At 43.0% G+C, this 14,751-nt stretch overlaps 1 protein-coding gene across 1 annotated transcript; it reads right to left on the minus strand.

Annotated features, from left to right (window-relative positions):
- Positions 1 to 632: 632 nt before the first annotated feature.
- Positions 633 to 11,402, minus strand: LOC129827727 (sestrin-3-like). Its single transcript, XM_055888828.1, has 9 exons — positions 11,158 to 11,402; positions 5,727 to 5,927; positions 5,258 to 5,440; positions 4,698 to 4,943; positions 4,463 to 4,577; positions 4,219 to 4,343; positions 3,822 to 3,988; positions 3,471 to 3,615; positions 633 to 3,281 (listed from the first exon to the last, which is right to left on the minus strand). The coding sequence occupies exons 1-9, from the start codon at positions 11,221 to 11,223 to the stop codon at positions 3,192 to 3,194; spliced, it is 1,338 nt and encodes a 445-aa protein (XP_055744803.1). The 5' UTR covers positions 11,224 to 11,402; the 3' UTR covers positions 633 to 3,191.
- Positions 11,403 to 14,751: the final 3,349 nt, after the last annotated feature.

Below are 14,751 nucleotides of genomic sequence, written 5' to 3' on the forward strand. Positions count from 1 at the left end.
AAGCAATCAAATCAACGAAGCCATTAAAAAATACAAATGGTAACAAGAATTAAGCTATATACAGGGAGTACTAGTATCAGATCAATGTGCAGATGTCATACTGACTTTGCCAATGTTAGTGACAGACATATCAACTGTTAGGAATATGCAGCATGAGCACAACTGTGTGGTTGTTCCTTTTTGCACAACAGCATGATAGGTTAAATGTGGATTTCTCAGTAAGATGATCACAGAAGGGAAATCGGCCAATGGTTGGGGATGCGTGTTGAGTTGATTTCAGGCATGCTCAAATCACCATGCCGTTTGTCTCAGATTCTGTTATGGATCCAGGCTAGCCTCATCCTTACTCCTCAATGATTTAAGACAACCATCCGTTTATCTGTAAGGACTCCCGCTTTGTATTACATTTTTTGTAAATATGTGTCAGTGATGTGGTATTTATTTTTCTAAATGTAACTTATTCCAATAGTACTGTGAATGGTATGACTAAACTGGTTTCCTTGAGGTACTGTTGTAGTCGAGTCCCTCAGTTGTACATACTGTTGATTTAAATATGAAATGAGTACAGCATATGGCAAATGTGAAAGCACAATTAGGTAACCCCAATAAAAAGAAAAAAAGTGGAAACACACTCGCTTGATAGAACATCTTTATAGAAAAAATAAGTCTTCACATTTCCAGAAACAGTTTTTTTTTTATACTTATGTTTTACTTTTTTTTGTTTATTTTATTGTTCATTCATTTACGTGGTAAATATTGAACAACTGTAACATCCATCTCTGTGTCAGTGGCTCTTATCGTTTTGGTCCCTTGGCCTGGTGGTCGGAAGCTTCAGGCAGGAACAGACTCTTTCGCTCCTGCATTTGGAGCCATAACGATGTCATAGAGGTGTTGACGAGCAGCCAATGAGGACTGTAGTGCTCTTTTGCGCTACAGTACATCTACGTCAACTCATTTCAATGCATTTTCCAGCAAAAAGACGAGCCACTGTGCATACTTGTGTCCAGTGGTTATGGCACTGGCCGTTCTATATGGGCCACAGAACACTGTTCCTGAGGAGCCATTGGGGCAGTCTGCTCTAGCAAGGCCCTTACTTAGCCCAGAGTAGTCATGTCTGCCCACTCAAGCACCAGTCCAGTTTGGCCTAAAGGCACCTGCACTAAAAAGCACTTCTGTTGATATGCACTTTTTTATTCTTCTCTCCTGTCGTTTCAAAACGGTCGAGCCCATTGAAAAGGGTCTTCCACCCTGCTGCCTCTAAAATATTCAGGGTGCAGCGCAACAGGCAGGATATAGCAGCGAACCCAGAAGCAACATCAAGAACTCAACAATTATAGTACTGTAATGCAAAGTTGACCAAAAAAAATTTGTAAAACAAAAAAAGGATATAATTCCATTTCAAAAATCTAGTTTGCAGTACCTACCCACACTGTTCTGCAAATTGTACCATGAATCAGCATCTGTATTTTAGGTCATAAAGCTTGCCAAATAAATAATTGAAAAAGACAGACCTACTTTTCACATGCATAAGATCGTACACAGACCATTGATGACATTTTATCCTTAGTCTACATCTTCTGTAGCATAGTAGAGTATGCTTAACAGCAATTCAAACTCAATGCAGGTCACTTGCAGGGACTTTTATGTTGCAATATTACAGTTCAGAGTTCTACAGACCTTCAACAACCACTTAAATGCATCAATGCAGTTTTAGGGACGGTTTTCTTTGAAATGGAGATTCCTTCATTTGATCTATCCAGAGCACATCAATATAAAAATTGACATTCATATGGCTGAGCTTATTTTTCACTCTACAAAACATTACTTTGGCCACCTCTGCGTTTCTTAAAGTTAAAATATATATTTTTTAAATTTATAGCGATTGCAGATTTATCGAAGATACTGAAGTGAGTTCTGATCTCCTTCAGATCTGGGGCCATGGCCTCTGTCAGGACCACGTGAGTCCCTGCACTACTCCACATACACAAGACGACTAGGGTTACAGGGTGACTGTAGGAGTGGAGATCAGCTGATCGGAACACAGAGGGACCCAAGAAGCAGCCTCAGGATCATTAAGCAATGAGGCCCAAGGGGGTGTGGTATATGGCCAATATACCATGGCTAAGGGCTGTTCTTATTGCTATTGTAAACTGGTTACCAATGTGATTAGAGCAGTGAAAATAAATGTTTTGTCATACCTGTGGTCTGATATACCACAGCTGTCAGCCAATCAGCATTTCAGGGCTCGAACCGCCCAGTTTATAATTTCTATTAGACACCATACAGTGGAAAGAAAAGACAGACCAACATGGATCTCCATGTCTGCGCTACCTACAATATATATCTATATGTCTAAAAAGTGCTTTAAAAAAAAGGAACTATAGTTGTTTGATATCATCTTGCAGTGTTTGGGTTTTGTTCTTGAACCTTCAGTACTAATGTGAAACGTTAAGGGAGCTGCGGTGAACAATTGTCCATCACCTTTACCACCTACCTACACCAACAAGGACTGTAACAAGACAAACTATGGCAATATCTCACCAAAACATTCACTCAATCCAATAAAAAAGGATAAACAATTGGTTTTGAACAAATGCAATGTTGAAAAGACGAAAATAATCCCAAACCAAGAAAGAGGGTATTGTGTTGGCCATGGGTACACATCTCCTTGCTACACTGCAGAACCAACCGTCCGCTTTCATCACAGTCATCAGAATCGAGACATAGCTAAACAATACATTACTAAAAATTAAAATAATGAATATCTATTATAATAGTAATATAATTGCACATTAACCATCAAGAGCAGATATGTTTGATAAGAGGAAAATACATTAAATGAAGTGGACAGACCAACCTCGCAGAATGGAAAATGAGAAGGCAGAGAGAGGGGAAGAGAGGGATTGCTTTGACTTTGGCAAAGAGCTTTCCACTGCAGTGTGCATATCACGCAAATAGAGCTTAAATGATTGCACTATATATATTTCCCTAGTTTTTAACTGCGAAATAGGACAGTCGCACATTTGCAGGATATGGCTGCATTGCATGCTGCTCTTTCTCCCTCATAATTGCCAGTCTCTTCCCCATATCCCTGCCTGCTGTAAGAGGTTCCCAACCCTGAGGCCTCCTAACTGGGTCTTTCTGTACCGTTGGCGATTGTAACTTTGTGCCTCTCCCTCTCACCAACTGACTTAAGCTATCATATACTGGGTGATGGCTCTCAGAGCATACAGAAGCTCAGCCTGTAACCGAGCCTCCATTATAAGCAAGTTCACATGGATCTAAGAGAGAGAGAAAAAAAAGAGAGGATCATATCATTAGAGAGCTGGAAGAGATGGAATGTGGTGGAGGGTGAAACAGAGAACACAAACTACCGCTTGGCATTTGATGCGGTAGATTTACTTCCAGTATATAGTTCAGCTGTATATGGACGCAGGGTGTATTGGTATGAGGTGGGGTGGGGTGCGTACCCTCTCAGAAGGTTTGAGTGGTGCCCAGGGCAGGGGACACAGCGGGGTCTTGGTGGCGTCAGGATAGCAGGCCACAGACTTGATATAAAGCTTCAGCTCCTTCTCCAGCAACTGGTTTACCTCCCCATAGTCATAATCGTCGTACCTGCACACACAAACACAAACGTGAATATGAATCAAGCGGGTCCTTTGCAGCAAATCACAAACATTGAATCCTAGGACCAACCTGGCTGCAATGCATACGATTATGATAGCATCTCACTTTACAATAACTCTCTATGAATACCGTGTGTGTATGTCTGACGTGCGCTTGTGCCGGTGTGTGTGTGCAGACTAGTAGCGTGACCTCACCTAATCCCCAACATGCAATGGATGTAGTTCCAGGTGGCTCTCTTCAGGTCAGGCCCGTGGGACGAGGGGAGGGCCGTGACACTGCGGAAACGGTCGTCCAACAGGTGCCCGATGTCCGAGTACAGCCGGTTGACCAGGGAGAAGCCGTGGTCCTCCCAGGAGTAGTCCTTTCCAGACAGAAAACACACACAGTCAAACAAACCTGAAATACTCACATGGTTCCTGTAACACCTCAGCTAACTATAGACCCATAGACATATGAGACAGTATATTGTACTCATATTCTATGAGGGTTGATTCACTACTTTACTGACATGGACACCTGTTGCCTCCCAGAAGGGTGTCACATATTCCAACATAGAATATAAGCCGTATATAATATCAGCTGTGTACTTACCTGCACCCGGAACACTTGGAAGTGGTCTTCCTCTCTACGGGCAAACTCCTGGTAGCCAAACTCAGGGTCTGTTATGAAACGAGAGGGGTCTGCAGAGTAGGTAATCTCCTCCTCATCTTCCACATCTGGGAGGTGACAGTGAGAGGGTCAATAAACATAGTTGAGGAGGAATCCGTCACTCAACGTTCACACATGAGGTTAGCTCTCACAGCATCAGGTGTGAAAGTGAGGGGGAACAGTGTACCTGTGTGCTGCAGTGTCTGGGTGTGTAAAAGATGCTCCCCCCTCCTCTCTTTCTCCTCCTGGGATTTCTGGATCCTCTCTTTCAAACACACCATCTCACAACTGGAGTCCAGAGACTGCCAAGACAAGAAGAGAGACAATAGAGTGAAGAGACATGCGACTGTGGTTTCAGGCAACGATCTGTTGTGGAATAGCTCGAACGTCATATTCAGTCTGATACGGCACACAACACTTACCCGTCGTCGTGTTGTGTGTTCTGAGGGCGAGGTGAGAGGCTGCGGCACGCTAACGTTGCCGTTGGCAGCGTCACAGAGGCAGTAGCCCGGGGGAGTGCCGTTGGGGGCTCTGGGAAGGGGGACGGGGTCGGTGTCAGTGCCCGAGCCAAAAACAAAGCTACAGAGGGAGTGGCAGTGGGCCAGGAGCACTACAGCCTGAACCAGCTCAGCCAGAGACCAGCACTGCTCTCCCGTCTTCAGCAACGCCTGGTGGGGGAAGGACACAGCAGAGAGTAGGCCTCATGGTGGAGATTAGACAGGGGTGGCAGGTAGCCTAGCGGTTAAGAGTATTGGGCTCGAATTCCAAAGCAGACTAGGTGAAAATCTGCTGATGTGCCCTTGAGCAAGGCACTGAACCCTAAATTACTGCTTTAAGTTGCTCCGGATAAGAGTGTCTGCTAAATTACTAGAATGTAAATGCACTGATCAGGGATATAACACTAAAAGCACAAAGCTCACATCCAAATATCTGATCTGTAGGAATGTTACATATTCTTTATAAGAGCTGGTTCCTGTGGTACCTGTATGTGTGAGCGGGCGGTGAGCCAGGGTTGGTGGGCAAGAACCTTGTTGAGTTGGTCAAGGTGTTGTAGGCGAGGAGGAACGGCCTCCAGCCCCTGTAGCCACAGCGGGTCGCCCCCCACTCTGAGGAAATGGGCAGAGTGCAGAGACACCAGGTAGCCACAGTGATGCCGTGCTGCAGCCTGGGAGAGATGGGGAGAGGACTTAAATACAAGTACATCTTGAACAGTAACAGGCTTGTCTCCAGCATGTTGACCGTGTTTCTGTCATTGTGCGTGGGTGGGCCGAGCCGAGTACGAGTGACTGTTTATGTATATGAAAGTGCTTTGGTGTCCTTGAGTGTGGGCGGATTGAGGTGTTTACATGTCTGTGCAAGTGTATGCAACTATGTGTGGGTGTGCATGATTGATGCAGATACAAGATGCATTTCTGTGCATCATGCGGTGTGCGTGATTCCAGTGGCCTCACCATGATGGCAATGTAGTGACGGTACTGCAGGGGCAGGGGGCCGTCCATGTGGAGGATGTAGTGCTGGGTACGGAGGAAGCTCTCCAGGTACTGGGGGTGAGAGGCCATCTGCTGGGACACGGCGTCCACACACCCCCTGCTGGCCAGAGCCTTCATGCACCGCAGCGATGCCCGCTCCTTCTCGGCGTTCACCTTCAACACCTGGACAGGACCAGAGGAAGAGGACGGTGAGACAGGTGGCAGAGTCAATATGTCACCGACTGAACGCACACAGCAAGTGCCAAGTAGGTCTATGCATCTTCCTCCTTGCCAGGTGAAAATCAATGTTGATAACAAGATGGAAAATAAAAAAATTGCAGGATTTTTCACAAGCAGGCTAACAGCCTCTGTTTTGAAGGTCCCTGTGGTGTCAGCCTACACTCAGTCTGTGCATCGCATGCACGTCAGGACTGAGCTGTGGGTTATGAACTTTGAATCAATTCATCGACAGGATCCTTCTTGTAACAGCAGCAGAGATTTTGTACCACTAGACATTCCTCACAATATTCCCCTGCAAAACACAAACAAGGCCGCTCTGCACACTTTTCAGCCAGAGAAAAGAGCCCGGCATCCCACACATTCGCAGTACCAGGGAGGATCTACCAAAGACAAACAGATCAATAGTCATTGGACGATGCAAAGAGACGACAGTGAATTAAAAGTGGTACCCTGAATAACTCCAAAAGTGCTCAAAACCCTCCTTTTTACAATGAGACGAGCTGATAACCTGAGTAGAGAAGAGCAGAGGAACTCGGGTGTATGGAGAAATTACCAGACTGGAACTGGATGAAGGAGGAATAAAGAGCGAGAGACTGGCTGGGGAGAAGGAGAGACATCGGCCAAGAGAAATATGGACTGATAGGGCCTGGTTTCTAAAAACGAAAGACATTTATTACCTCTCTCACTCTCATACAACGGCTTCTAGGAAAAGGTGTTGGCACCGGGACGGAGAGAGAGAGAGAGCGAGGCTGAGAACAGGTCTTGAGTCTGTTCCCAAGTGTGTGAAATGTGAGAGGCCAGGCCAGCTTACCTAGGGGCCAAGTGGCTCAGCAACCTCTGCTGGCTGAGCCTGGTGTTTTCAGTAACCCACCACTTTGGAGAGTTATGATCCCCATCATACCAAAGCTTTTTCTATATCAGTAGTCGTTATTTAGTTCCACCACCTTATGGAATAGCTCCTTGGCATTTGACCATCATGTTAACATATCTCACTGGCTTCGCAGTTTCATTAAAAAAACACTTTGCGTCTTAACCAGCAGGTGGCGCTGCTCTTCCTCCAGCATTAGGTACAAAGCCTTCCAATATAAACTGAATACAACATGCTGGTGGATGTCAAGAGGGGGAACAGGATAGGCATAGGGGGTGTAATCACTCCGCTGACAGTCCATGGGATTCATTGCCTCAATGATTAAATGTGGCATTCCATGTCTATGTCCTTCAAGTATGAGCCCTCGTTCACCACACAACAGCTATTGCCTGTCAATCTGATGGTAGGCCTATATAGAGCATGCACGGTATGGATGTGTGGAGGCCTTTGGAGAGAGAGAAGATGAGGAGGTTCAGTGATGGAGAGCATAGCAAACAGGAGTGAAAGCTCCAACATGTTGACTTGGACCCAGACCCACTTTCAAGGAAAATGGGAACTCAACCCTGACTGGGGCCTCGCCTGTCTAATACCAATGTCTCTGGCACAGGTATTTGTTACTCACAACCATACAGACATGCGTCTGCGCACGCACACACAACTGATTTGTGGCCCCACACTCCTTGATGGGGTTCTCTCTGGCTTCAACAGGCATCAATAAACAAGCCTCAAGAAACTCCCCCTCTAAGAACTCAGTCCAACCAAGCCTCCAAGGAGATTGAGGAACTTTCTGAGAATCAAGTTCCATACAAGCGAATTAAACACTTTGAGTTTAATTTCAGTGGGTGGGGAATCGTGGCAGGGCTCTCCCCAGGCTTTATAAAGCCTGCCATGGTGTTGTGGCCATGACACCATATTGATGTGTTGTATTAATACTGTATGTCCAATCGCTGCGTTAAAGCTGGAATGACAACGCTCCAGACCAGTCAGTGTCCCAGATAGAACCCCATTCCCAACCAAGAAGCTCTCAGCTTTAGACTCCATGCCCCACTCCCCCTGTAAATATATCCCATTTCAGCAGGGCCTGATAACCAAGCCTGATGACACCCCACCTCGCGGCTGACCCAGAAAAACAGGCTCCCAGAGCCGCAGTAAAGACAAATACGTTAGGCACGCTCAACAGGTCAGTCACCATTTAAAAGGCACGATGAGTGGTCTGATTCTGAAGACATGGAACTAGTCTTTCCGTTCATTGTTGTTGGCATTATTTAAAAATAGGTCACTAATGAATCAAATCAGACCAGAAAAATCACAGACACTTCAAACTATCACACCGGCATACATTTGGCCTACATTTTCTATAAGGGCTGGGTAGATTCATTGTACATCTTGGTATGCTCTAATAGGGAAATTAATCTCCAACATGTTTGGATATGTTCCAATATAAAAAGTTGCATAGACAAATTGAAACGGCATCAGTCCCAGACAGGAAATTACAATTTACGTCAGTTCTACATACAACCATACATTTGTTTACTGATCAGAGAACATCACAAGGTATACACAAGATTAAAAGAAAGTGTCAGTGGTCAGGGGGTTGGAGGGAAAGATGTAGAAGAAACAAACAAAGATGGGAAAAGGGGTTTGGGAAACAGACAACAATGGCCTATAAATTGTTGAGTATGAAAGAGGAAATGAGAGGTATGCAGAGATGGGAACAAAGACGAGTAGAAAAATTATGCCAGTAGTCGTTCCAAGGGTAAATGTGACAGAGGGAGGGAGTGAGGCAGCGGATGAGGTAGTGCAGGGGGCTGCAGGGGAGGGGGTCAGCTGCAGATGGAGGAGGAGAGAGGGGGATATTCAATCTGCATTCTGAGTGAGGCTGAAGGGGTCCGTCCTTGTCATGTGCTGCTCTGCTAGTGTCCCAGCTGCCTGCCTTTAACAGACTCGTCCCTCTTCACCAGAAACACAAACGGCGAGACCTGTTTTTGGCTCTGCAACCTGAACCCAGGGAGGAGTGCAAAACAGCCAGCTGCAGCCCGTAGGGGAAGAGGAGGGGGAAGCTGGGCAGGACAGCAGCCATAGACCACCAACACAAACATGCCAGAATGCATAGAGACACAGGCAAACTTGTATAACAAAACAAAACTTCAGAAAAAGGCGACAGACAGGTAAAGCTAGATTATATGGTGCCTACATAAAAATACAGGATAAAACAAACAAACCTGTACTCTTGCCAGCCTACATAGAGCTGAACATAAAGACTAGAAACACAAGTCCGAATGCACACAAGGTATTTCAGAATATCAGGTTACTTTACTTGCTTGATCTAGTTATCTGTTGTAACCTGGTTAGGTACACATTCATAATCTCCCCCTTTCAACACTGTCTCCGACTTGCTTCTTTTTCAAACTAATACCATGCCTAAGAATGGCCAATGCATATGCATGGGAGCAGATAAGACAGTTTTCCCACCTGCCATTTATCTGTGGCACTTTAATTGAGAGGAGATAAGGGGAGCAATAGTCTAGAAGGGGACCCTACTTTGGGCCAGTGTGCGCACTTTGCAGCAAGCTTATTTATGATGTGATGTTTTTGATTCTGCGCAAAGAGAGAACACCCAAATACATGGTGCAACAATATGCCTGTTGTTTTCTCACCAGTGCAGCAACAAATGTCCAAACTGTAAACATCTTATTTAATCAAATGAGATATATACACCTCACATAAACATGATCAACATATTGCTCCTGTCTAGTCAAATCTGCAAATGCCTTGTGCAAATCTCTTAAGGTATTTATCAGGTTTGCTGCAGGACATAAAAGTGATGCACCTGACATATACATGAATTGCATTGAACATAGGTCTCTAAACCCCTACTTGCAAGTGCACTTGTAGACAAAGCATAGGTATTGGTCAAGTCTATCTTCATATCAAATATTAAGGAATTCATGTCACTGATCACATTCCTCTATTGTTCTAGCAACTTCTGAATGTTGAATTGCAGTAAACAAGTTATCCTATCCGCACTGCCCCCTTTCGGCTGTACATGGGAAAAACAGCATAGAAAAGAGAAAAACAAATTTGATTGGCAGTGCACCCAGCATCACAGAGCACAAAGAAGTCAACGTCTTAGTGAAAAAAAGACACACAAAACAAATATAGTTACCAAACGTTTTACATTACGGCAGAGGACAATACATTAGGCCGATTGAAACAACAGAAAAATCTGCTCCTCGATTTCTGATTGTCAACGACAATCTTTGTTCGTTAGCTAGCAAGATTCTTTGTAAACCGTCATAAGAGACTGACTAACGCCATAATTATAGAATGACATTGTATTAGCAAACACTTTTTTCTGCACGAGCAAATCTCTAGAGATTATGTCATTATCACATTCTTCCAAAAAAAAGAAAAAAGAGTAGGCGGCTGATAACCCTGCATATCAAACCTGGCCTGGAAAAATACGATTATAATGCAAAGACATCAGGAAGAAGAGTATTATAGTTAGCATATTAACAGATGTTAGTTGTCAATCCATTTTGGCTAGCTACATTCTAGGTAACCACTCAATCCCATTAAATTTTGTTGAATGGGTATGTCCTGTCCACATCATTTTGACATTTCGCTTAACCGATTAGCAAGCTTTTTGACTAAACCATTTTGCAACAGCAACTTCCCATTCATTGACTGAGAACATTCTTAAAAGCGTATATTTCCCTCAAGTAGCTAGTTACCTAGCCAGACTGACAATGTATGGCCATTGTTGCCATTGGCACATTGGCTAACGTTAGTTAAACTAGTTAACTACCGTAGCTATGTTATTTCAGAGATGAGAAACAATAACAGTCACTAGGTAACGTTAGTAGTAAACTAGAGCAAACTTAATATCTCGCTCATGTTAATTGTCAGACTAGCTAAACTACTAGCCACTAGATAGTTAGCTGCTCACCTGCCCCTGGTCAACTGTCATCTAACGTTAGTTATCAATTCAGTTTTCTGGGTTAACAAGACAGTTATCTAGGAAATATAAATAATTAATGCTAGCTAGCTAACGTTAGATCAAGTAAAAGTTTAGCTCGAGCCTAAAACCAACCTCATCATATGAAGTGGTTCTGACTGCAGCCATCTAACGTAGTACTGTAGTTAACGTTAGTTGTACATTAGTTTCGTGAAAGGAGACAATATCTGCCTCAAGTTTTTTCAGGGCAAATGAATGAACGACACAGTCGACTTAACTTCATTACTAGCCAGCTAGCTAATCGTACATTTGAATGTTGACTGGCTTTTTAGTAGCAAGAAAAATACCTGGTTCTGGACACGCTGACATTGGGTTCCGAGGGGGTAATCCATTTTTTTCGTACAGATGATCATTTTCCAACAAGTTAGTGCATGGATACGGCTCTATCTCTCTTGATGTTCACCTACCCAGTTAACAATGCGGATCCGCTACAAAATCAAGCTACATGTCTGGGCATTTAGCTAGAGGTAAAAAAAGAAAGACTTGCAGTACATTGCCTACTGCTCCAGTAACAGTGTGCCCAATCAAAGCATATAGGGGCGGAGTAAAGAGTAGGCTGTGCAAATTCTAAAGGCCAATCAACTTACAGAGATGGCATTTTAGGCTTCAATGCTTTGACTGAAAGGTTGATATGAAAGTCAGTCACTGCTATGATATCGTGGATTTTGTTATTGTTGATCTATTCAACTTTTAGGTCAATTTGCAGTGTATTTTTCTTTATTACACAATCCATATATGCACACCGAGAAAGACATCAGCAGGTGTGTTTATAGGTTGGTATATGAGAGAGAAAGAGCACGCAATAGAGAACAATAGATTGTGTATGTGTGCAGGTGATAGTGTTGAGGAACTAGATAACATTCCTTATATGTCACTCCAGATACACATTCCCTATATGCACTAGTATCGCAGGAGGTTGGTGGCACCTTATTTGGAAAGGATGGGCTCGTGGTAATGGCTGGACCGGAATTAATGGAATGGTATCAAACACATGGTTTATATGTGTTTCATGCCATTCCATTTGCTCTATTACAGCCATTATTATCAGCCGTCCTCGCCTCAGCAGCCTTCACTAGATAACAATCCCTATATGTCACTCCAGATACACGATTCCTAGTAGTATCACAGGAGGTTGGTGGCACCTTAATTGAGAAGGATGGGCTCGTAGTAATGGCTGGACCGGAATTAATGGAATGGTATCAAACACATGCTTTATATGTGTTTCATGCCATTCCATTTGCTCTATTACAGCAATTAATATGAGCCGTCCTCCCCTCAGCAGCCTCCACTCAGTGAATGTAGGACACAAAATAGAGGGAACAGAAGATTGTCATAAAAAAGGAACATTTGCATGCATCAGATATCATACAAAAGTTAAATTAACCTGAAATTCAGTAAGAAAAGTAAAATGACAGGCATTATCAATTTCTCCACTACTTTCTGTTACATGTTAACTTGTTTTCTTAGACTATTACTATGTTAAAATTGAATGGGCTCAAAGAAATTTGAGCTAAAACACTTTTCTTCTCTCTATACTTATTCATATATTTTACTTTGGTTTGACAACATGTCCAGGCATGTTTTACCAGCCAGTTGCACTATGCTTTTCCGAGAGCTAACTTTTACTATATCACAGGTCAATATAGTCTACCAGTCTAACTGTCTATCCTGCCCACTATCCACCATTCATAGTGACAATAGTGGTATGTGGATCGTTTGTCCAGGTCTGCAATAGGCTAACTAACAATCATACCACACATAAAATAATTCAAAGCTGCATCAATTTTAAATATGATTCTACAAGAACACATAGGAATAGCTGATAGGCAGCGGAGAGGCCAGGTGCATCATTGTGCATGAAAGAACAGCGAAGACATGAGACACGCAGCTCAACAAGCTCCCCTATTGATCTTGTTAAGTGAAAATACAATTACCTAGACTAGCCTACAACACCACAATGCAATAAATAATTCCATTATTATTTTCAAGCGAGTACAAAATTCTACTATAGGCTGCAGTGAAACTGTCCTTTGAATAACGGAGCAAAAGCCCTGTGATTTGAATGTTTCATTCCATTTGGATCAGTTGTGGGTCTCCTCTCGACAGTTTATACGGTCTAGAAAGGCACAGTAGTAGAACCGTCTGTGTATTTTCTGTGTATTTTTTTAACTTCCGATACTGAGATGTCTTTTGTAGATCATCTTTCTCCCAGATCGTCCTATAATAATGTGGTCAAATATGCTCCAAGCAGGCCTAGTTATTCATGAAAGCTTAATGTGCGCTCTGCCTCCTCTCCAATCCAAGCGGCTATTCCTTGCGCACCTGGAACCCAACGCTTCAGTATAGCCTAAATATCGATTATTTAACGTTTAAAATGTAATGCATTTTATATGTGGCATATCATAATGTTTTGGCAGTCAAAATGTTTTAATTTGATTAGGCTACTTCAAATGTATCCTGTAGTCATGCGGACATTCGTTCAAAATATAATTCCAGCATCCTCAAAATGGCTTCACATTAACCAAGTTTCTATCCAACCTTTTAATGTGAGTAAAGTACAAAAACCGTACCAAAAAACGTCACGACATCATGGGAAAGCATGCAGTTTATTAGGCGATATATGAAATAAATTATAATGAACTTCACAGAGTGGCGAAAGTGCACGGTGATGACCTTGATGCTCCTTTCAAAAATTCACTTCAACCAGTGTAGGAAACAGGCAGGGAGAGTGAGCTTGTCTGTGGTGATCAGCGAACCGTTAACCTTCTGGACCGTAGCCCTGCATGGCATCGAATGTGCCACAAAAGGATACTGAAGTGGCAAAGTCGATATCCACGTTTATAAACACAGGGTCGTAAGAGTTATTTGTGTTCGTAAACATTATTTTTGTGTTGGTTTTATGAGGGGGGAGGGTGTGCAATTTATTTGACAGTACAAGGGGAGGGTCATGTGGAAATATTTTTAATTTTGTGAGGGGGGTGCAATTTATTTTATGACACCTTGAGTTGGGACCCCCCTCCCCACAGTATATTTTCGACCTGTCCCTAACTAATTAATCCATACAGTTCAAAATGTGACCCCTAACATCACAAAAGTAGACTATAACAATAAAAAAGTAGTTGATATACAGCATAGTAACAAGACAACATGATATAACTAGAAAGACACAATATTATGTTTCTTCAATGCTAATAGGTTCATTGGTGGTAATATGTTAGCTTGTTTTATTTGGACTAAGGAATAGGGAACAATGTTAATCTTGCGTGGAATCTGACACCAAACTGGTTTTGCTTGGCTGGGAATCTGTAATAATGTTCTCTGTACAAGTTGATTCATACACACTGACTCAATACAAATGCTCGCCAAGAATATCATAATTTATCCTCCTTACCTTATTTCACATGTTCTAAGATTTTACTGACTTACAGTTCATATAAGGAAATCAGTCAACTGAAATCCATTAGGCCCTAATCTACGCATTTCCCCTGACTGGGAATACCGATATGCATCTGTTGGTCACAGATACCTTAAAAAAAAGGTAGACTCGTAGATCAGAAAACCAGTCAGTATCTGTGTGGCCATCCTTTTCCTCATGCAGTGTGACACATCTCAATGGGTGACATGCCTGGTGAGAATGCAGGCTATGGAACTGGGACAATTTCAGCTCTGGAAATTTTCAGCTCTGGAAATGTTTTGAGGGAACGTGCCAATTGCACATTCCCTCAAATACTGAGACAGCTATGGCATTGCGTTATGTGACAAAACTGCACATTTTAGAGTGGCCTTTTATTGTCCCCAGCACAAGGTGCACCTATGTTACGACCATGCTGTTTAATCAGCTTCTTGATTTGCAACACCTGTCAGGTGGATGAATTATCTTG

This window comes from Salvelinus fontinalis, chromosome 29 (genome assembly GCF_029448725.1).
Source record: "Salvelinus fontinalis isolate EN_2023a chromosome 29, ASM2944872v1, whole genome shotgun sequence".
NCBI lineage: Eukaryota > Metazoa > Chordata > Actinopteri > Salmoniformes > Salmonidae > Salvelinus > Salvelinus fontinalis.

Bases quoted from the DNA above. Each gene is read 5' to 3' on its own strand.
- LOC129827727 (XM_055888828.1), bottom strand. From the start codon at position 11,223: ATGATCATCTGTACGAAAAAAATGGATTACCCCCTCGGAACCCAATGT. The intron at 3,616-3,821 runs GTGAGGTCACGC...TTGTGTGTGCAG, and splicing joins CATTGCATGTTGGGGATTAG to GTACGACGATTATGACTATG. The intron at 3,282-3,470 runs GTACGCACCCCA...TCTCTCTCTTAG, and splicing joins CACTCAAACCTTCTGAGAGG to ATCCATGTGAACTTGCTTAT.